General features: G+C 45.2%; 1 protein-coding gene across 2 annotated transcripts in view; it reads right to left on the reverse strand.

The window, feature by feature from the left end:
• The window catches only part of NRG2 (neuregulin 2), a 317255-nt gene that overhangs the window by 103457 nt on the left and 190391 nt on the right, over window positions 1-23407 (reverse strand). For both annotated transcript variants that reach the window (XM_073356050.1, XM_073356049.1), the window contains one exon: window positions 17942-18113. In XM_073356050.1, the coding sequence (XP_073212151.1) occupies window positions 17942-18113 (172 nt within the window). The remainder of the gene's footprint in view (window positions 1-17941; window positions 18114-23407) is intronic.

Below are 23407 nucleotides of genomic sequence, written 5' to 3' on the forward strand. Positions count from 1 at the left end.
TAACATTTTTTGCAGGATGGGAAAGCCATTTCCCGCTGAGATCTAGTCATAAGTGTTACCCTCATGGCAGGCCATTGCATTCTTCTTGAGAAAAGCAGTCATCCTGGCTCCATATAGACTTCATTCAGCAAAGGGGACAGGGTTATATCTTAATTCATCCTTGGTGTAACTACATTGATTTTAAACTTACTCTGGGGTAGATTCTACCCTATTGTTTTTTCCCCCTCAGTACCTATGATTTAGTCACATATTTTCTTCGTATATTACTTAGCCATAGTGAATACTATATTTGGGAATACAATCAATGATCTCAACTCATACTCCTGTTTTCCTGACTTTTGGATGAGACAAAAAGATCCAGACCAATTTTGGTCATTAAAGATTCTGAGAAATATTAGCAGCAGTGTCCGGGTGAAATTCCAATTTTTTCCCCTCCCTAAATCCAACCCCCCTTTATTTCCAGTTGGAAACAGCTTCCCCCCACCCCATTCATCTCCTATAAAACTACTTATGTGGTGTTGCTATAAGCTGTTAAACAGCTACCACACTGCACCCCGCAGCTGTCTGAATTAGTGCCTGAGTTCTATATATTGATAGGCTATAATCTACTTTGGGATCCTTCAAGAGGAGAATCATTAGATCAAATTATAAAGATATCACCATTATTATTAGTTTCCTAAAACTAGACTACCAAGATGGAGTTTTGGACATTCTCCCTAGGAGATAATGCATTTTGAGTGAACACAGAGAAGGCCGTAAAGGAATTAATTTTATCCTCCTCTAATAGTGTGAATTTGAAGATTACACTGAAGGTGGCCCTTATATTTGCTATTAGGAGAGTACTGTGTATATTAAATATGCTAGAGAAAAGAACTACCATCAGGAGATACTAGAAAGGAAATTCATAAAGGTTACCTTTACAAAGGACATTAATTAGGATGATATGGTTAAATATTAACTAAATTCCACTCTGCTTTGATAACATTATGAAAGGGGAGAGAGTGAAATTCATCTCTGTGCTTAGAGCTAGCACAAAGGCATATGTATGTACCACTTGCATCCCACTTTAAGTCCCATTTGGATGGGCTAAATGGTGCCTAGTCTTGTTCTGGTCCTCTGCATGGGGTGTATCTCAACTAAACTGAGTAATTTAATATCTGGCTTGAAGATTGGGAACGGTCAGTTCATTAACTGTCCTCCAAGCAGAAACCTGCTGTCCTACGCAGTACTCACTCCAAGAATCTGAAGCAGCTGTATGACTTTGCATTTGCACTCAGTCCCCTAAATTTGAGGAACTTAAGAAAATTCATCTTCCAAAGCAGACAACAGGATGAGTGAGATCAAATGGAAGAGTCCATCAAAAGGAAGTATAATGGATTGTGTGGAGGATATGGCCACAGGAAAGCACCTGGATTGCATTAGGGATGGAGAGCTGGTTCAGAAATGAGTCACAACCTTGAATTTTCTCCCACCCTCAGAAGCAAACTTGAACCAACCTATTCCTTAACCTGACATTTTATTCACTTTTTATAGAATACAGTTTTGAAAGCCAGACACACCTGTGGGTGTTTCAAAACAGCATGCATGACTCCAAGCATGCAGTTTTGTATTCCAGGGCATAATCTAGCTATGTCAAGATTAGGTGATAAAAACAGACAGCAAACGGGGAACATAAAATAACTTAAACAGAACAAAAGAGAGAAGTGAGGTGTGGAAGTGGTTAGACAAGCAGCAGCCTCTCCCAGGGGAGGGCGGGTTGGAGTCCTTATTTCCTGTCCCCCAGGCCAGCATTCCGCCCTTGCCACAAGTTAACTGTGACAGCTGTCTGCCAAGGCCATTTCTCCCACTCTGGCCCAAGAGGTAACTATAACAGGACTGCTTGGAAATAGTGACCATAATATAATAATATTTAACATTCCTGTGGTGGGAAGAACACCTGAGCAGCCCAACACTGTGCATTTAATTTCAGAAAGAGGAACTATGCAAAAATGAGAAGGTTAGTTAAACAGAAATTAAAAGGTACAGTGACTAGAGTGAAATCCCTGCAAGCTGCATGGACACTTTTCAAAGACACCATAATAGAGGCCCAACTTAAATGTATACCCCAAATTAAAAAACATAGTAAAAGAACTAAAAAAGAGCTACCGTGGCTTAAAACCATATAAAAGAAACAGTGAGAGATAAAAAGGCATCTTTTAAAAAGTGGAAGTCAGATCCTAGTGAGGTAAATAGAAAGGAGCATAAACACTGTCAAATTAAATGTAAAAATGTAATAAGAAAAGCCAAAAAGGAGTTTGAAGAACAGCTAGCCAAAAACTCAAAAGGTAATTACAAAACGTGTTTTAAGTACATCACAAGCAGGAAGCCTGCTAAACAACCAGTGGGGTCCTGGACAATCGAGATACAAAAGGAGCACTTAAAGACGACAAAATCATTGGGGAGAAACTAAATGAATTCTTTGCTTTAGTCTTCATGGCTGAGGATGTTGGGGAGATTCCCAAATCTGAGCCGTCCTTTGTCGGTGACAAATCTGAGGAATTGTCACAGATTGAAGTGTCATTAGAGGAGATTTTGGAATTAATTGAGAAACTTAACAGTGTCAAGTCACCGGGACCAGATGGTATTCACCCAAGAGTTCTGAAAGAACTCAAATGTGAAATTGCGGAACTATTAACTATGGTTTGTAACCTGTCCTTTAAATCAGCTTCCGTACCCACTTACTGGAAGATAGCTAATGTAACGCCAATATTTAAAAGGGGCTCTAGAGGTGATCCCGGCAATTACAGATCGGTAAGTCTAACGTCAGTACTGGGCAAATTAGCTGAAACAATAGTAAAGAATAAAATTGTCAGACACGTAGAAGAACATAAATTGTTGGGCAAAAGTCGATGTGGTTTCTGTAAAGTGAGATCATGTCTTACTAATCTATTAGCGTTCTTTGAGGGAGTCAACAAACATGTGGACATAGTGTACTTAGATTTCCAGAAAGCCTTTGACAAGGTCCCTCACCAAAGGCTCTTACGTACATTAAGTTGTCCTGGGATAAGAAGGAAGATCCTTTCATGGACTGAGAACTGGTTAAAAGACAGGGAACAAAGGGTTGGAATAAATGGTAAATTTTCAGAATGGAGAGGGGTAACTAGTGGTGTTCCCCAAGGGTCAGTCCTAGGACCAATCCTAATCAACTTATTCATAAATGATCTAGAGAAAGGGGTGAATAGTGAGGTGGCAAAGTTTGCAGGTGATACTAAACTGCTCAAGATAGTTAAGACCAACGCAGACTGTGAAGAACTTCAAAAAGATCTCACAAAACTAAGTGATTGGGCAACAAAATGGCAAATGAAATATAATGTGGATAAATGTAAATAATGCACATTGGAAAAAAATAACCCCAACTATACATACGATATGATGGGGGCTAATTTAGCTACAACTAATCAGGAAAAAGATCTTGGAATCATCGTGGATAGCTCTCTGAAGACGTCCACGCAATGTGCAGCGGCAGTCAAAAAAGCAAACAGGATGTTAGGAATCATTAAAAAAGGGACAGAGAATAAAACAGAGAATATCTTATTGCCCTTATATAAATCCATGGTACGCCCACATCTTGAATACTGTGTACAGATGTGGTCCCCTCCTCTCGAAAAAGGATATACTGGCATTAGAAAAGGTTCAGAAAAGGGCAACTAAAATGACTAGGGGTTTGGCACAGGTCCCATATGAGGAGAGATTAAAGAGGCTAGGACTTTTCAGCTTGGAAAAGAGGAGACTAAGGGGGGATATGATAGAACAGTGGTTCCCAAACTTGTTCCGCCGCTTGCGCAGGGAAAGCCCCTGGCGGGCCAGGCCGGTTTGTTTATCTGCCGCGTCCACAGGTTCGGCCAATCGCAGCTCCCAGCCCGGCCCGCCAGGGGCTTTCCCTGAGCAAGCAGTAAAACAAGTTTGGGAACCACTGTGATAGAGGTATATAAAATCATGAGTGGTGTGGAGAAAGTGAATAAGGAAAAGTTATTTACTTGTTCCCATAATATAAGAACTAGGGGCCACCAAATGAAATTAATGGGTAGCAGGTTTAAAACAAATAAAAGGAAGTTCTTCTTCACTCAGCGCACAGTCAGCCAGTGGAACTCCTTGCCTGAGGAGGTTGTGAAGGCTAGGACTATAACAGGGTTCAAAAGAGAACTGGATAAATTCATGGAGGTTAAGTCCCTTAATGGCTATTAGCCAGGATGGGTAAGGAATGGTGTCCCTAGCCTCTGTTTGTCAGAGGTTGGAAATGGATGGCAGGAGAGAGATCACTTGATCATTACCTGTTAGGTTCACTCCCTCTGGGGCACCTGGTATTGGCCACAGTCGGCAGACAGGATACTGGGCTGGATGGACCTTTGGTCTGACCCAGAATGGCCATTCTTATGTTCTTATCCTTCTGGGTCCCCAGAAGGCAACTCAGACATCCCCTGAGCCCACTTTCCTACTCTCTTCCAGCACTGACTCTCTTCCACGGAAGCAAGTTTATGGACCTCCTCAGATTAAGTGCTGCTCTGTCCTGATATGCAGCTGTGTAAGGACAGTGACTTCTCACTCCACAGCTCCGTTCTCTCGACGTATCCAGAGTTGGAGAGGATGATGCCACGGGGGACAAAGCAAGATTCTACTTCCCCCTGACCTGCAGAATCCAAGAGAGTGAACTGGATTCCCTTCTGGGCCATGCATCCTATCCAATTTGTTAATAATCAGCAAACACATAAGTTCCAGCTGCATGGCCACTTGGGCAACCCCACAGTCCCCCAATGCTAGCCCCTGTGCAAGTCTGTTGAAGAGGCCGGTGTGCTCCCCAACAAGTTGGACTAAGTTCCGAGACAAGGCCCCTGGTTTCAGCAGCACACATTTCAGTTTGCATGTAGGAAACTGGAAATTCTGGGGTGGCTTCAAGTACATTTAAACAAAAAAAATCAAGTTTTATTTTACTTTATTTAACAGGAAAATACAATCAGGGTGGGCTCCCTTGCATCATTTAGTCGGATATGTAATTCACTTGGTGTCACCCTTCCCCGTAGGTTTCAGAGTACCAGCCGTGTTAGTCTGTATTCGCAAAAAGAAAAGGAGTACTTGTGGCACCTTAGAGACTAACCGATTTATTTGAGCATGAGCTTTCGTGAGCTACAGCTCACTTCATCGGATGCATACCGTGGAAACTGCAGCAGACTTTATATACACACAGAGAATATGAAACAATACCTCCTCCCACCCCACTGTCCTGCTGGTAATAGCTTATCTAAAGTGATCATCAAGTTGGACCATTTCCAGCACAAATCCAGGTTTTCTCGCCCTCCACCCCCCCACACAAATTCACTCTCCTGCTGGTGATAGCCCATCCAAAGTGACCACTCTCCCTACAATGTGCATGATAATCAAGGTGGGCCATTTCCAGCACAAATCCAGGTTTTCTCACCCCCCCACCCCCATACACACACTTGGAGAGTGGTCAGTTTGGATGAGCTATTACCAGCAGGAGAGTGAGTTTGTGTGTGTATGGGGGTGGGGGGGGTGTGAGAAAACCTGGATTTGTGCTGGAAATGGCCCACCTTGATTATCATGCACATTGTAGGGAGAGTGGTCACTTTGGATGAGCTACTACCAGCAGGATAGTGAGTTTGTGTGTGTGGTTTTTGGGAGGGGGGTGAGAGAACGTGGATTTGTGCTGGAAATGGCCCACCTTGATTATCATGCACATTGTAGGGAGAGTGGTCACTTTGGATGAGCTACTACCAGCAGGATAGTGAGTTTGTGTGTGTGGTTTTTGGGAGGGGGGTGAGAGAACGTGGATTTGTGCAGGAAATGGCCCAACTTGATTATCATGCACATTGTGTAGAGAGTTGTCACTTTGGATGGGCTATCACCAGCAGGAGAGTGAATTTGTGTGGGGGGGGTGGAGGGTGAGAAAACCTGGATTTGTGCTGGAAATGGCCCAACTTGATGATCACTTTAGATAAGCTATTACCAGCAGGACAGTGGGGTGGGAGGAGGTATTGTTTCATATTGTCTGTGTGTATATATAAAGTCTGCTGCAGTTTCCACGGTATGCATCGATGAAGTGAGCTGTAGCTCACGAAAGCTCATGCTCAAATAAATTGGTTAGTCTCTAAGGTGCCACAAGTACTCCTTTTCTTTTTCCTTCCCCGTAGATGTTTTACGCATTTGGAAGGTTTTCTTCCCAAGCAGAAGGGCTAGAATGGCAATTCCTTTGAAAGAAAATGTAGATTCTGGAGTACAGTTCTGAGGCCCAGGGTGGATTGTTCACTGTGCTCCTTGGCTGCAGAGTCTTGGGCCGCAAGAGGGCTGCTCAGATGTCAGGGAGGACATAGCCGCAGAGCAATGGGGGTGGCACAGATGTAAATAAGGACAAAACAGTGGGCTCGCAGGATCTGTATTAAAGATAGAAAGGTGGGAGCTAGATTTTTTAGCTCTTCGGAGGAGTTTTCAGGGCTGGCAGCTAGAGGGAACTATCTGTTGGTAAATTGAGCCCATTTGACATGCAGCCAATGAGAGATTGTAAGATTGGGAAAATGGCATTATGGTTTTCAATCTCATTTGAGAGAAGAACTGCACCTTGTGTCAGATGCTCTGGATGCAGCTTTAGTGAACCGCACAAGGCCTCTAGCTTGGGAACCCCATATCCTGACCAATTCCTAAACGTGTAGCAGTCCAGCTCCATGGTTCAATGTGGGGGCCAGAAACCAGAGCCAAGGGGTGGAGCTGGAGCCCAAGCCAGGAATCAGGAGCAAGGCAAGAACAGGACCAGAACAGGACAGGAGCAAGAGCAATCACAGTTGTAGTTGGACTGTTGAGCAGCCAGTGAGCTGCTTCTGCAGCTGAGCTTAAAAGGCAGGCCTGTTGGCGGCCCTCAGCCAATCAGGCAGTTCTACCACAACCCAGCTGAGCTCATTAATCTGCCTGGAGGCTGGGCCGGCTAGTCCTCAAGCTCAGCTGAAGGTGCTCAGTCCTGACACCCCACCAGTCCTGTAGGTACCTTTTGCCCCCCTGCCCAGCTCCAGTATTGCCAGCCTAACGCATTCAACACTCATGAGTCAGGCTCCACCAAAATCACAAGGTTTTTAATAGACAACTGGGCTGGTGTCCCTTTTATTTGCTTTCTGGTGTTGGAAGCTTAACAGTGCATTTGTGTCACATTTTCAAGAAGCCACTTCTGGTGTGATCTGTACCAGTGCACTGTAACACTACACAATGGTATCCAAGTGAAACTGCAAGGTGAATTGACCAGTAAGTACTACAGACAAAATGTGATTACCCTAGTTGGAATTTGGTCAATACAACAGGCTTTAATGGCCACAAGTGGCCAGGACCAGTGTTGTATTTCACACATGAAAGACCACACCTCTCTGATATAGCACCCACCCAAGTCAATGGATGTACAGTGATTATTTCAGTGGGTGTTGGATCTGGTCATGGTGAAAAACTATCAGTACTTAAGACTCAAGCTGCTGCATTCTGTTCTAGCTTCACTTCAGCCGCCGAATCTCCAAGTGGTCACAACCTCCTGGTCTGAAGGAGACGAAAAAGAGCTGACCCTGGTTATTGCTGCTCTCTGACTGACTATCTAAAACAGCCCCCCGAATTGCAAACTCTTGTAACAAGCAACGGGGGCTGGGTCAGATCTTGAGTCCTATTGTGACAGGTCCATGCCCTGTAATTTTGCAGTGTGGACACAGCTCAAGCCACAGACCTGAGTGAGAAGCTCTGCTTAGTGCAGTCTGGAAGAATTAACACAGCTGTGAGACTCAAGTCCACCAGGTTTACAATGCAGCGTGGACACAAGTAAGCAAGCCAGTGTTCCACAAACCCAGATTTACAATGTGGTGTAGACACATCTAATGAGATTACTCATGTAGGGAAAGTTATCCAGATGTTCAAATTTTTGCAGGCTCAGACCCTAACACCAACCTATTAAAAGCATCGTCATCCAGCTGTTGCTTCAATGGCATTTATGCCAATTTACTCTAGAGTAGGACTGCCTTTAAATTCTCCTTTAGTTGTGTTCCCTCTTCTCTTAAACCTGCCTGTGTAACTTCTAGTTTGTGCAACAACCTCAACCAAATTGTCCATCTTATTTACCATAACTTTTGTTTCTTTTTATCAGAGTAAGATGCACACTTTTCTGCAGGCCAAATTCACCGCTGATGTAAAGAGGTGCAGTTCTGCTCAGGACAGTGGGGTAACACCTGCTAACCTGAGCAATGAATTCAATCCTTGTGTGTCAGGCTCCTGGGAGTCCTGGGCAGAAGCGGGATGAAGAAGGCACCCACAGGGTAATAACAGGGTTGCTGGATGACACTGCAAGAAGGCCTGTTGTCCCATAAGCTCATCAAATGGTCAACCAGATCGAAACTGAACATCCAAAACGTTTAACTACAGAGATGGGCAAGCCTCGAAGTCTGTCATTTCTCTTCATGTCAAAGAAAAGAGCACAGGTCAGGAACGGGATACAAAAGCAACCTGAACCAGCAGGCCACCAGGTGTTCGATCCAGCCAGCTCCCACTGACTTCAATGGAAGATCCACATGCACATCTCTCTCCAGTTGATCTTGTGATGAGTAATACCATAGCAGGTTAGAAGAAATACAAGCTAAATTTCTGCTCTTAGACAAATGTGAACTCCCCACACTCCCATAATAGTCAGGGTTTGACAGTTTGGCAAAGCACCATGGGTAGAGTAACTCAATCTTAACTTTGCTTTCCAGTGCTTTGGAAAAGATCTCACATACTCTGACCAGGACTGGTAGTTGAAGGTCTGCTCTGGCAATCTGAATACAGCTTAACTCACTCTGCTGTGGTTTTGCTATTGTGTTCGTTTCTTGCTGGGTAATCTCTTCACATTCCTATCAATGGCATGTTATTTAAATTTAGCAAGCGATAAAACACCAGCCAATACTTTCTTCCACCCAAGAGGTAGGTTTCCTTTCTATGCAAGGCAGGCCTGTCCAAGCCTGTTCCTAATTAGCGATGGAACATGCAGTTCAGAAGCAAGGAATCAGGATTTTTTCCCTCCCTCCCATGAACTCATTGAGAAGGAGGACTCCCCTGCCCTGTGGCACTGGAAGGTTGTGCTTGTAGTTAACAAAACAGATAGATAATGGATGAGAAATCTGAGCTTTTGACTTACAGGTAGTTGCTAGTCTCCTTGGTACAATACACTCTATTTCATAGCAAGTTTCCCATTCAAAAAGCACTCTATTCAGTTATCAATACTTAGCCCTTATATGGTACTTTTCATTCTTAGATCTCAAAGGGCTTTACAGTGGGGTGTGAGCCCTCATTTTAGAGGTGGGGAAATGGAGGAACAGAGAGGTTAAGTCAATGAGCAGGTCTCTTGACTCCCATTCTAGTGCTCCATTCACTGGACCCCACTGCATAGAGAATAAGATATTTCAAGAGGATCACAAAGAATTAGATTTAGATCTATGATCTAACAGTAACACAGACACATGTGTAGGATTTCTAAGAAACCAAAAAGCCCAATTCTGGCAATACCATCAGCTCTGTGGGAGCATTAGTCTTTGGTGCTTTCTTCAAGAAGAGAGGTTTTCCCTGCTCTCCTTGCCCAAGATTTTCCCTCCCCAACATTATCCTCTGAAGGACAATAGGGGTTTGAATCTTCTGCCCCAGGATGTTCTTGGACAACCCACCTCGCTGGGATACCAAGATTCCCACAGGGTATGAGTGGGGTCAGGTATTTAGCCATGGGGGTTCTTCCTACGCATACAGAGTTGAATAGATCCTCATTTGATGGTTGCTTACCATCAATAGCAGCAGTGGGGACAGAGAACCTAACTAGCTGTAAGCTGGAGCTTGATAAGTTCATGAACAGGATAATATGACAGGGTTCCCTGTGAAAGCAATGAATCCCATGGGCTCATAGACCCAGGCGGTCCCTTCCAGTTCTATGTCCATATTTGGCTCAGACAGACATTTTTCCAAGGCCATCTTGGTTGGGTTCCCCTGGAGCACCGAGTAAGGATCCCCCTCTCCTTTTTGGGAGCCCTTCAGCACTGATGGACTTCATTCCCTCCTATCTTTTCTTTCAGGGTCTCTCCTGCTGCCACTAGGGCCTGTTTTGGAGTATTTGTAGCTCTGATGGGCAAGATATTTTCAGACACAAACAGAGCTCCTGGATCCTTCACCTGGGATTTGAACAGGGCTGTTTGTAATGTGTTTCATGCTTTCAGCCAAGGCCAGAAGGCAAAGTACCAAATCATTGCCAAAATCCTGACTGCCTGCTGTCACAATTTAACTGAGCTAGCAGTTTTGTCCCACCCTCTGTGTGACAAATGAGGGAAAGGGGAGATCTTCCTTGCTAGAGCAAGGGGCAGTCACGTTTAGAGCAGCCCTAAGGTTTGCCTGATTACCACTTTGGTAGACAAGTCCCTGGCTCTGCATAGGTAACCAGCCCCATGAAGGGAGAGTCAGAAATGCCAGGGTGCTTTCAAGGCTCTCTCACCAGAAAGCAGGGATAGGAGCAGAGTGCTAGGATGGATGTCTGTCAGGAGAGGACTTGGGATGCACCTTGGGACTGAGGTGTCTTTTCAGGTCAGGCACACTCTTCATTGGTGACATAGCAGGACTCCTGCTTTAGGGTGTGTTAAGATTTGGGACTTTTATTCTGCCAGAAGGAAGAGCTTTTATCACCTAACATGTTTCTGGCCTGTCACTGGCCGCAGCCCAACTTGGTGCCATGGAAACTAGTAAATGCAGCATTGTTACTTGACAGGAGTGTCTTGAGGGAAGAGGATTGGTTCTTCCTCACACTTTTACTTCTGTTTCAGGAATTACTGGGCACCCATCACCATGCTACCCAGGCACTCTTTGGGTAGGTGGGAAACCACCTTCTTCCAGCAAGCCAGCTTCACTATCTGTCAGAGGGTGCCAGGCAGGAGGCAGAGGGCTCTCGGGTCAGGGACAGCAGCAGGAAGATGTTACAGCCGGTGGGAGGAAGAGATCTCTGGTTAGGGTGCTAGCCTGATACATAGGAGTCCCAGCTCCAAGACAGATCTTCTGTGGGGAGCATGGAGAAGTCATTTAATCCTTCTGGGCCTCAGTTCTCCCAGCTGTGCAATGGGGATAACAGCACTGCCCTACCTCACAGGCCAGTTGTGAGGATAAGTTAAAGATTGTGACATGCTCAGATACTACACTAAAAAGGGCCATATAAATCCTTCTTGCCTACCTAGGATGTTCATTGGTAATTTCTACATAACATCCTAGACCCCTGTTAACACAAGTCCATTCACAGCCAACACCATCTGCCCTGTGTGACTGTATGCATATGCAATTACAGAGAGGCTGGTTACAGTGCCACGGTTTGATTGTGTTAATAAGTCCATTCAACGCCCTCTCTTGACCAACTCTGTAACTTTCCATAGCAAGGAGGTGTTACATTAATCACAGAAAGATCGGTGATGAGTGAGACCAATAATTTTTGAGGTGATTTTGAAATCTAAAGGATTAAAATTGTTCTAATGGCAAGTAATCAACATTGTAATGTGGTAAAATGGCTCAATGTGTTGTCATTGATTTCTTTTAGTCACTTCTAATTTTAAAAATTAATACTATACCTGCCCTAATAAGGATAGATGTAATATTTTTCACACTCTTATGCATTGGATATGGTAGCAGAAAATTAACTTTCAGACTTCCAAGTGACCAAACAGTCCTAGATTTATAGGCTGTTTCTTTGTCAGCTGTGTCAGGACATACAAAGTCAGAAATGGATGGCTTGGGGAGTTACGTGATACATCAAATGTCAACACTGCTCTGAAAAATGACTAATTGTCAAATCATTATGAATCAGTGCCTGCGGGGCGTGTTGTTCTGCTACCACATTCCCAAGCCTTCCTAGAAGAGAAAGCTTCTCCATAGCTGCGGTCTCTTGCCAACTCTTTACAGTTATTTCCTGTTTATAGGTCAGATGTTCTGTCATGTAAAGGATTATACATGGAGAAAATGTCATGGAAAATATTTTACATCCAATACTTCCATGATGTTGCATAAAATGAATCAATGTTCCTACTCTATTCATTCCAATAAATTATGCAGGTGGATATGTTGTCTGGTGTCATGGGACCCCCTAAATGTTATCATGCATGTATAAACCACAACTAGCTTCTGTAGAGCTTTGAATCAGATCTCAAAAGTGCTTTACAAAGGTCAGTGTAATTATCCCCATTTTACAGGAAAACTGAGGTACAGAAAGATGAAGATTTGCCCAAGGAGTAGGCAGTCTCATAGCAGAAGCAATAATGGTGGCTGATAAAGATCTTTACATTGAAGTTCTCACCAAATACAGAATGGTTATAATACAATGAGTTTGCCTAGTTTGGTAGCCTATTGCACAGACCATAGGATTGCTGCGGGGAAGGTTCTTCTCCTACACAGGATATGTAGAGCAGAGTGTGTAAAGGACCTCTTCCCCACAGGAAAAAAGTCTTCTCCACAATATGGTGAACCTTTAGGAAAGCAATGTCAGAGTAAACCTGTGAGGGGTTCTAGGTGGAAGGCAAGGCTGGGAGCAAGATGATCCGATCACCAGACAGGCCTTGTGTGTGTTGTGTTCAACCACAGTGTTTGGGTATGAAGGCACTGTCATCTCCCCTCTTCCTCACAGAGCTCCCACTACCTCCACACCTCTCACACTGAGATGCTATGAGACACTCACTGGCCCATGCCATAGCGTCTCCCTTTCACCTACAGCATCTGCACAGAGAAATACAAAAAAAAAAAGTGGTGGTTTACTGCCTCTGAGAGTTTGCCCTTCGCCTGCATAAGCAGGTGGGTATTTATCCAGCAAGCTGGGCAGGCGTGTGGCAATGGTCAGAGAAGCCCCTTCCTGATTTTATATATTTATAAAAAAGCAAAGAGCTGGGCACCAGGGCAGCTGCCTCCCAAACAAAGTCTACTGCACCCTGCCAGTCTCCCCTGGTGCAGGGGCTTCTTCAAGCATGCACCTGCAGTCCAAAGGTCATTGAAAACATTCCCCTCCTGGAAGTCTCAGTTTATTTAGTCCCTACACAGTCTGACCTTCCAGGCCCCAACCCCAGTTCTGTGTCTCTCTCCCCTGGGCAGCACAGCAAGGGGAGGAGATGACCAGCTATCTGTGGAGAAAGAAGTGGTTCAGGACTATTTAGAAAAGCTGGATGAGCACAAGTCCATGAGGCCGGATGCACTGCAGCCGAGGGTGCTAAACGAGTTGGCGGATGTGATTGCAGAGCCATTCGCCATTAACTCATGGCTATCGGGGGAGGTCCCAGAAGACTGGATAAAGGCTAATGTAGTGCCCATCTTTAAAAAAGGGAAGGAGGATGATCCTGGGAACTACAGGCCAGTCAGCCTCACTTCAGTCCCTGGAAAAATCATGGAGCAGGTCCTCAAGGAATCAATTCTGAAGCACTTAGAGGACAGGAAAGTGATCAAAACAGTCAGCATGGATTCCCCAAGGGCAAGTCATGCCTGACTAACCTAATTGCCTTCTATGAAGAGATAACGGGCTCTGTGGATGAAGGGGAAGCAGTGGATGTGTTATTCCTTGACTTTAGCAAAGCTTTTGGTATGGTCTCCCACAGTATTCTTGCCAGCAAGTTAAAGAAGTAGGGGCTGGATGAATGGACTATAAGGTGGATAGAAAGCTGCCTAGATTGTCGGGCTCAACAGGTAGTGATCAATGGCTCCATGTCTAGTTGGCAGCTGATATCAAGCAGAGTGACCCAAGGGTCAGTCCTGGGGCTGGTTTTGTTCAATATCTTCATTAATGACCTTGAGGATGGCGTGGACTGCACCCTCAGCAAGTTTGCAGGTGACACTAAACTGCGTGGAGTGGTAGATACGCTGGAGGGTAGGGATAGGATACAGAGGGACCTAGACACATTAGAGGATTGGGCCAAGAGAAATCTTATGATCTTCAACAAGGACAAGTGCAGAGTCCTGCACTTAGGAAGGAAGAATCATCATAGAATATCAAAGTTGGAAGGGACCTCAGGAGGTCATCTAGTCCAACCCCTGGCTCAAAGCAGGACCAATCCCCAACTAAATCATCCCAGCCAGGGCTTTGTCAAGCCTGACCTTAAAAACCTCAAAAGAAGGAGGTTCCACCACCTCCCTTAGTAACACATTCCAGTGCTTCACCACCCTCCTAGTGAACAAGTTTTTCCCAATATCCAACCTAAACCTCCCCCACTGCAACTTGAGACCATTACTTCTTGTTCTGTCATCAGCTACCACTGAGAACAGTCTAAATCCATCCTCTTTGGAACCCCCTTTCAGGTAGTTGAAAGCAGCTATCAAATCCCCCCTCATTCTTCTCTTCCGCAGACTAAACAATCCCAGTTCCCTCAGCCTCTCCTCGTAAGTCATGTATTCCAGGTCCCCTAACCATTTTTGTTGCCCTCCGCAGGACTCTTTCCAATTTATCCACATCCTTCTTGTAGTGTGGTGCCCAAAACTGGACACAGTACTCCAGATGAGGCCTCATCAATGTCAAATAGAGGGGAACGGTCACGTCCCTCGATCTGCTGGCAATGCCCCTACATATACATCCCAAAATGCCATTGGCCTTCTTGGCAACAAGGGCACACTGTTGACTCATATCCAGCTTCTCGTCCACTGTCACCCCTAGATTCTTTTCTGCAGAACTGCTGCCGAGCCATTCGGTCCCTAGTCTGTAGCGGTGCATGGGCTCTGCAGGACTCTGCACTTGTCCTTCTTGAACCTCATCAGATTTCTTTTGGTCCAACCCTCTAATGTGTCTAGGGCCCTCTGTATCCTATCCCTACCCTCCAGCGTATCTACCTCTCCTCCCAGTTTAGAATCCCATGCACTGCTACAGACTAGGGACTGAATGGCTAGGCAGCAGTTCTGAAGAAAAAGGACCTAGGGGTTACAGTGGACGAGAAGCTGGATATGAGTCAGTGTGTCCTTGTTGCCAAGAAGGCTAATGGCATTTTGGGCTGTATAAGTAGGGGCATTGCCAGCAGATCAAGGGACGTGATCATTCCTCTCTATTTGACATTGGTGAGACCTCATCTGGAGTACCGTGTCCAGTTTTGGGCCCCACACTACAAGAAGGATGTGGAAAAATTGGAAAGAGTCCTGCGGAGGGCAACAAAAATGGTTAGGGGACTGGAACACATGACTTACGAGGAGAGGCTGAGAGAACTAGGATTATTTAGTCTGCAGAAGAGAAGAATGAGCGGGGATTTGATAGCTGCTTTCAACTACCTGAAAGGGGGTTCCAAAGAGGATGGATCTAGACTGTTCTCAGTGGTAGCTGATGACAGAACAAGGAGTAATGGTCTCAAGTTGCAGTGGGAGATGTTTCGGTTGGATGTTACGAAAAACTTTCACTAGGAGGGTGGTGAAGCACTGGAATGGGTTACTTAGGGAGGTGGTGGAATCTCCTTCCTTAGAGGTTTTCAGGTCAGGCTTGACAAAGCCCTGGCTGGGATGATTTAGTTGGAGATTGTTCCTGCTTTGAGCTGGGGGTTGGACTAGAGGACCTCCTGAGGTCCCTTCCAACCCTAATCATCCATGATTCTCATTCCCACAGTTGGGTGCCAATTGAATCACCACTGCCAGGCTTTACCTGGCCTGAGCTTAGTCTTCAGGCTACGACTTCCAAATTCCCCTAGAATAAGGGTCTTCTTCCTACCTCAGTAGGCTACTTCCAGCCCTCCTAGTTGGGACAGCTCCCCCAAGCTCAGGGTCTGCCTTGCAAGAATTTTTCCTCACTATCTATTACAGCTTCCTGAACTTGCAACTTCCTGCTGCCCTTTATAGGGGACACCTGTCCTACAGCAGGGCCCATTAAGGCTGTTAATGGGCACAGGTGGGCTGGAGCAGTTCGTTCTTAAAGGGCTGGGTCCACATTGTGCCTTGCACGTGATTCACAAGACTCAGGCTGCATCACTTACACACACTGCCGATGAGGGACAGGGCTCCCACCCATAGAAAGACTCTTATCTCCAGGACACTGGGATAGAGGCTAACATGACAGAACTGTGGCCTGGCAGGAGAATTCTTTCCTGCAGCACAAAAGGGGGGGCAGGGTCCCCAGGCCCATCACCCTTAGTGGCAGCTGATATATCTCCTGACATGGGTATGCCTCCATCTATATAGGGCAGGAAACTATGACTCTTCCCTCTGCAGCATTAAACCCTTAATGGGCGCAAAGGGGGATGTCACTGTGGCCACTTCACTGGAGAAGGATCCACATGTTCATCTTCTCACCCTGCTTGGTGCTATGCAATAGACAATGCTGGCCTTAGAGCAGCCCAGGCTTCTGGCCCCTGGAGTTGATCGGAGATACCAAGCATCACCGACTGTGCAACACACATCCTCGCACCGGCTACCCAACTCCACCTGCCCCTGGCTGGCTCAACACTGACTCCACTTTAAAAGAGCTTCATCCCAGATGTACCAAGTGTTGTCCAAAGGGACCCCTGGAGAACCCCATCCCTTCCCCTGCTACAGAACTAGGAAGATGGTTTTCTCATCATCACCTTTAGCCACACTAGGAGAAAACAGCTGTTGAACCTTCTGAATTAGCTACTATATGTGTAAGGGACAAAAGAGGTAGAACAAGAGACCAGTTTCCTCTTTGCATTGAAAAGGATTAGATAAGAGAAGGAAGCAGCAATTTCAAGGGAAGGCAGGAAGGATTTAATTCCCACCTTCATAGAATCATAGAATTTCAGGGTTGGAAGGGACCTCAGGAGGTCATCTAGTCCAACCCCCTGCTCAAAGCAGGACCAATCCCCAACTAAATCATCCCAGCCAGGGCTTTGTCAAGCCTGACCTTAAAAACCTCAAAAGAAGGAGGTTCCACCACCTCCCTAAGTAACGCATTCCAGTGCTTCACCACCCTCCTAGTGAAAGTTTTTCCTAATATCCAACCTAGACCTTCCCCACTGCAACTTGAGACCATTACTCCTCGTTCTGTCATCAGCTACCACTGAGAACAGTCTAGATCCATCCTCTTTGGAACCCCCTTTCAGGTAGTTGAAAGCAGCTATCAAATCCCCCCCTCACTCTTTTCTTCTGCAGACTAAACAATCCCAGCTCCCTCAGCCTCTCCTCATAAGTCATGTGCCCCAGCCCCCTCATCATTTTTTTTTTGCCCCCCGCTGGACTCTCTCCAATTTGTCCACATTCTTTCTGAAGTGGGGGGACAAAAACTGGACGCAATACTCCAGACGTAGCCTCACCAGTGCCAAATGGAGGGGAATAATCACTTCCCCTGGTCTGCTGGCAATGCTCCTACTAATCTCCAGCGCTGGGACTTAGAAGACTTCTGTGATGCTTAATAGCCCAGCAAGAGAGCTCTCAGCACTAGCCTTCATAAACTCCTCCACCCTTCTCCCCCCAGGAAAGGAGCTATGCAGGTGGAACCCCGGTGCCCTTCTCCTACTCAGGAAGGTTCTGCAGCAGTACACAACAGTTTAGGAGAGGAAGTAAAGAGGAATAGTACATCCAATTGAAACAGCAAGTCAAATTTAGGAAATCAGAAATGGAATTTGCCCAGGACACTGCGGTTCATAATGCTACTCTTGTAAAAATGATTGCAAGTGGTCAGTTTCATTCTTCCAGCAGCACAGTGCTCTCAAACACCATCTCAGGACCTCAGTTAATACTAACTCTGAAAACAGGATGCCACCTACAGCACTGTAGAAATTTTTTGGTGGTCTCCTGCCCAAGTACCAACCCAGACCAACTTACCTTGTGAAATCTGACAGCAGCATCCCTGCAGAAGGGGATATGGGTGCAGGATAAATAGAAACAGCTACTTGAATGCTGACAAGAGGCAGTCTGATGTATGACATTTATACCAGACATTTGTTAATTATTATGGTGCAAAGCAATCAAGTTTTATACTTACTTGCCATTCCCGTATTTTATTCGGATGTCCTTGCTCTTCTTCAGTTCTTTGCCATCTTTATACCACTTGTAGGCGGGCTGGGGATTCCCTGCCATAGCCTCACATTTCAGCGAAATCTTTTCCCCAACATGAACATTTGGGCTTTTCAGTTTCTTCAGTTTTGGAGGAACAGCTGTGAAGAGAGACATCAGACTAGTTGTGAAAACCTGCCTCTGTAAGGGGCACAGGGCAAGGTAAGTTATACAGTTGAGTTTCCCTCTGCTGGGGCTCTAAGAGTCACAGCTGATCTGCAGCTGCATTTACTATATAGTGACTCAGGGGTTGGATCCTTGTCTAAATACTCATTAGCGTCATTATTTCTTAAAAAAAGCAAACAGGTGGATTGTCACAGCTGAATATGCTGGGAAGGAAGCAGGCCCCTAACTTCAGATGAAGGGCAGGCTCACCAGTTTCCATCTTTGCCCCACATCTGCTGCAGATTTCCAGACCAATAGCTCCTGTTTTTCTCATGCACAAAGACAGGCTCTGTGCATTTCCAGGTGCACAAAAGAGATGAGGTTTTATTCTGCTTCCCGGATCGGCAAGCCAGGCTGAACACAGCGCAGCAGGAGCTCACGATGGATTTTTCTCATTCTGCCATTGCTGCTGCTAACCGTTTTGCTACGACATCTTCTTTTACCTTGCTGCTGCTGACAGACACGCTGTTGATCTCACCACCTCTGCTGCTCAGAGTTGTACTATTTGACTACTGAAGGAGAAGGAAATGGGCTGGGGGTCATTCTCTTCCCCTCTAGCTGCGTGCACTGATGATTTCCTGGTGCTCATGTGCCTGCCTGTACAATCTGGGGATGTACTGTGCATTAGCTCTTCTGGTGCTAAGAGGGGAAGGCTGAAACATGACCTAGCAGGGGAAACAAGTGCTGGTACAAGTGGTCACTCTGCCATTCGACACTACAGCCAAACAGGACTCCTACACTGAAAACTCTACCTTTGCAAACGGCTAAGGTGGGAGGGGCATCAGTTCCTGGGGCCACAGGTGGAGGCATGACAGAATAGAGATGACTGGGAAAGATCTTTACAAATCCCTAGAAGTGGAACACCTGACAGGTCGACTTCTAGTATGAGACCTGCTTCTGCGTGTGACCTTTCCTGGATGCTTCAGAGAAGGGAAATAAATTAACTATGCATCTGGAAAATTGGATAAGGTTGTACCATTCGCTCTTAACAACCCACAGCCAGGGATTATATTATGCCCTAAGCATGAGGATCAGCAACCTTTGCAATTTTTGTCTTACAGCTGTAACTGCACTCTGTTCTCTTTGAACATGTATTATTTTAAATCTTACCTTTTAAAAGAAAGTCAGTAGGTTATATTTGTCTTAAAATCCTGCAGCAGTGAGTTCCACTTGTTAATTATATGTTGCAGATAAAGTATTTCCACTCTGAAATATACATTGGTTGTCTTTGAATTTCACTGAGTGGCCTATCCTTGTGATATGGGACAGCAATAAGAGATAAAGAATCAGATGGGCTTCATTATACCAGTTACTCCTGGGGGAATTTTGCATCACTCATGTGCGCAGAATTCATGGCCCCCACAGATTTCTTTGCTTCCCCACAGAAAAATTACTTCTGATGGGGAAGCAAAGGGAGCTGCAAGACCGGTCACACGCCCCTCCCCAGCAGTGCAGGCAGGTCAATTTGACGCCCAGAGCAGCCAGGAGAGAGGTAAATCACTGTCAGGGGGTGGGGCTGGGCAGTTGTGAGAGTGAGAGAGAGCGAGACACACACTCTGTCCCTCTTGCTCACTATTGCAGCATGCTTGGCATGGAGGGCAAGGGCTTTGAGTGTTTTCTGAGGAGATAGGATTGGGGCAGGTTCTGTCCCCTCAGGCAGAGAAGAATGTAGCAGCCTGCCTGCTTAGTGAATTCCTCCAGCAGTATAAAACAGGTATAAAAAATGTAAGGCTTCTTTACATTGCCAGAGTGGTGTGAAGGAGCCTTATGGTCAAGGACAGTATGGCCTTACACATGCTTATGTTGCTTTAGGGATTCGAACTGGTTTAAGTTTTTGGACTGAAAAAATTTCCTATCAAAATGTGCTCCATGAACTGCTTGCTACTGACCTTCCTGGAGATGGTCAGTAGCCAATATAAATCTCAGAGTAGCAGCTGTGTTAGCCTGTATTTGCAAAAAGAAAAGGAGTACTTGTGGCACCTTAGAGACTAACAAATTTGAGCATAAGCTTTCGTGAATCCACTGAATGCATTCGATGAAGTGAGCTGTAGCTCACGGAAGCTTATGCTCAAATAAATTTGTTAGTCTCTAAGGTGCCACAAGTACTCCTTTTCTTTTTGCAATATAAATTGTGAGTTTGAGTTCCCAGCCCTCACTTGTTCTTCGGTTGCCTATGATGTGGCACTGAGCATATGGCTGCATCTATTTGTTGACTAATAACTAGAAGTAAAGGGTCAATTCTAGCCACATTACTATTAGACAGAGGGGATTGGAGATTTCCTCCAATGCTCCCCACTCCCATTCTCCATCCATTGTATTGTAGTTTAAATAAACAAACAAAATAATTGAAACCAGCATGATTATATTGTGTTCTTTTGACAAATAAAATAAGCAGAATTTTGCAGAATTTTAAAATGTTGTGTGCAGAATTTATTTTTTGGTGCAGAATTACCCCGGGAGTAGCCAGTCATCATTTTACAGACCTGTTATATTTCCTCTCTTTCGTCTTGCCAAGCTAAATAATCCTAGACTGTTGGGGTTTTTTAACTGCTGTCTTTATTGAAGGTTATTATATACAAATGAAAACAGGCAGAGTAACAACACTAACAGAGACATACTGAATGCACAGAAAAGTCTAAAGATAATCTTGGAGTTGGTCCAGTATATCCAGGGGCGCAAGAAAACATGTGCAGAAGGAAAGGAAGGGAAATGGAACAGGTGGCAAAAGGTACGTATACACTGCAGACTCCTTTCGGCGGCACGTAGAATACATACATGCCATGGGTATAAACAGCAGTGTAGACAGTGAGGCACTGCTTAGGCAAGTAGAGACATGCCAGAACCCTCTGGTTAAGGATCTGGGTATAGACCCTACACAGCTCTGTACACGCCCAAGCAGCACCTCCCATGTCTACCCTGCTATTTTTAGCAATGCAGCATCCAGCTGCTGAAGTATTCACCCGCTGCAGGGAAAGCTCCAGTGGTGAGGAAAGACTCTGGGAGCAGGGAGGCAGCAGGGAAAGATTCTGAGAGCTCCCCGCTGCTGAAGCCTTTCTCCGACACAGGTAGCTACATGCTGCAGTGTGGGTGCAGCCTGCTTTCACTGCAGCACGTAGCCACACATACCCCAGACGCTGCCGCAGGAGCTGTGCAGTGTAGCCGTAGACAAAGAAACGTGTGCAGGGAAAGAGAGAGAGTACCAGCACAGCTGGGAGGGGGAATAAACGGAGAGCTGTGGAGCAGGCAGTGCATTTAGTGCAATAAGTGTTCTGTGCTTTTTGAAGAAAGAGAGAACAAAATGCATGAAATACTTCCCTAGCATTATTTCTGCATGTCAGCAGCAATCGTGGTAGTGGTCATCAGGAAGTTATGCAATCGTGAATGGCAGTGGAGGTCTAAAACATTTATTTAAGAGGTGGTTTACAGAATGAAAAGGTTTTAGACACCTGCCTTACAATTCATCCATTCAGAGGAGAAGTAAAGGATCCTTTTGAGGAGAGGGACGGTGCCGGGGGGGGGGGGTGCACCTGAGCTGCTCAGTTAGAGGAAGTCTACAGGAGTGGCCTCTCTTCAAGTGTGGCAGGTGCTGTGACTCTGGCTATGTTCATCTCAAGCCAGAGAAAAGCCCAAAGAGCATGGATGACAGAGGAGTGTGACGGGGCTATGGAGATGCATGTCAGCTAGAAATGGGGCAAATGCCCCCTCACGTTTCTCAAACTTGGGAGTTCCAGCAAACTGGAACTTGCATCCCAGGCACCTCTGGTTTTGCAAACACAAAAAACCTTCTCTTTTACTGATCTTTGCTTTGAAGTGAATCATACACCAAAAAGCATGCATGCAAGTGAAAGGGAAATAGCTCTGTTCTCTCCCCAGAATGCAGGTACATAGAGAACTTGCGCTGTGAAAGGTTATTGCGAAAAATAGGATCATCAAGTCTGTTTGTGCATAGATTCATAGAGATTAAGGCCAGAAGGGATCATCATATCTGATGACCTGCATTACACAGGCCACAGAATCTCAAACAGTCATTTCTGCATCAAGCCGATAACATCTCTTAGAGCTACAGCGTCTTTTAGAAAGCTATCCAGTCTTGATTTAAAGAATGCAAATGATAGAGAATCCAACATCTCTCTCAAGAAGGTGTTCCACCGGTTAATTAACCTCACTATTAAAAGTGTGACCCTTATTTCTAGTCTGAATTTGTCTAGCTTCAGCTTCCAACCATTGGTTTTCGTTAAACCTTTCTCTACCAGATTGAAGAGCTACCTACCATCAGAAATCTCTTCCCCATGTAGTTACTTTTAGACCATGATCAATTCACTTCTTAGTTTCCTCTTGGACAAAATAGACAGACTGAGATTGCTTGGTCTTTCACTTAGCAGGGTTATTCGTTTACATCATAGCTGCCTCCATTAACTTTTAATTAATTTACAGCATTGACATTAGCCTGGTTCCCATTTTTTGAACCAATTTACTTCATGAAATTCCACTTATGGCTGACGAAGTTATTGGGAACAGTATGAAGTAAGTTGTGCTCCCCTTCTTCAATGCTTTGAATGGGGGGTTTTCCCCTGCACAGATTGGGATGGTCAAACCCATTAACTTCATGCCATAAGAAAGTGAGCAGTGACAAACATTTAAGGAGATGATGGAGGCAAGTTAAATGTCCCCAAGTCCCAAGGAAAAACACACACTTCCCTCAGTCCACCACGTGACAATATCAAGTATAAATGGAAGAGCAGAACAACACTGCTTGCAGGTAAAGCTGGGATAATTATTCATGCATATACTTTGAATTCTACACATTAATTTGTATTCAAAGGTATTTGATGGACACTCCCTGCAAAAGCATATTTCAGATCTGGATTGGTCACAAACAATTTCTTTCAACTAGGTCTTTGAGTACTCCAAATTCATGGTATGTGACTATTCACCTAACTTGTATGCTACTATTTCTGCTCCCTGATTCAGCACCTGAAAGTTTTATTAACAGAGGAAGGAAATCAAAAACATTTTGTGCTGGGTGTCTGGACACATATTTGCAAGATTTTAGCTTTCTGTAATCATTCTTGTGGCCAATACAGAGGTTCATGGAGAATAAAGAAGAATCAGCTGCAGGTAGAACCAATAAGTATTGTCCTCCACTGGCTAGAAAGGCTGGAGCAGGCAGAAGACAATCAAGGCCCAGAAGGTTGTATAAAAAGTTCTGGGTGAAGCGGGGATAGAGGAG

This window comes from Lepidochelys kempii, chromosome 8 (genome assembly GCF_965140265.1).
Source record: "Lepidochelys kempii isolate rLepKem1 chromosome 8, rLepKem1.hap2, whole genome shotgun sequence".
NCBI lineage: Eukaryota > Metazoa > Chordata > Testudines > Cheloniidae > Lepidochelys > Lepidochelys kempii.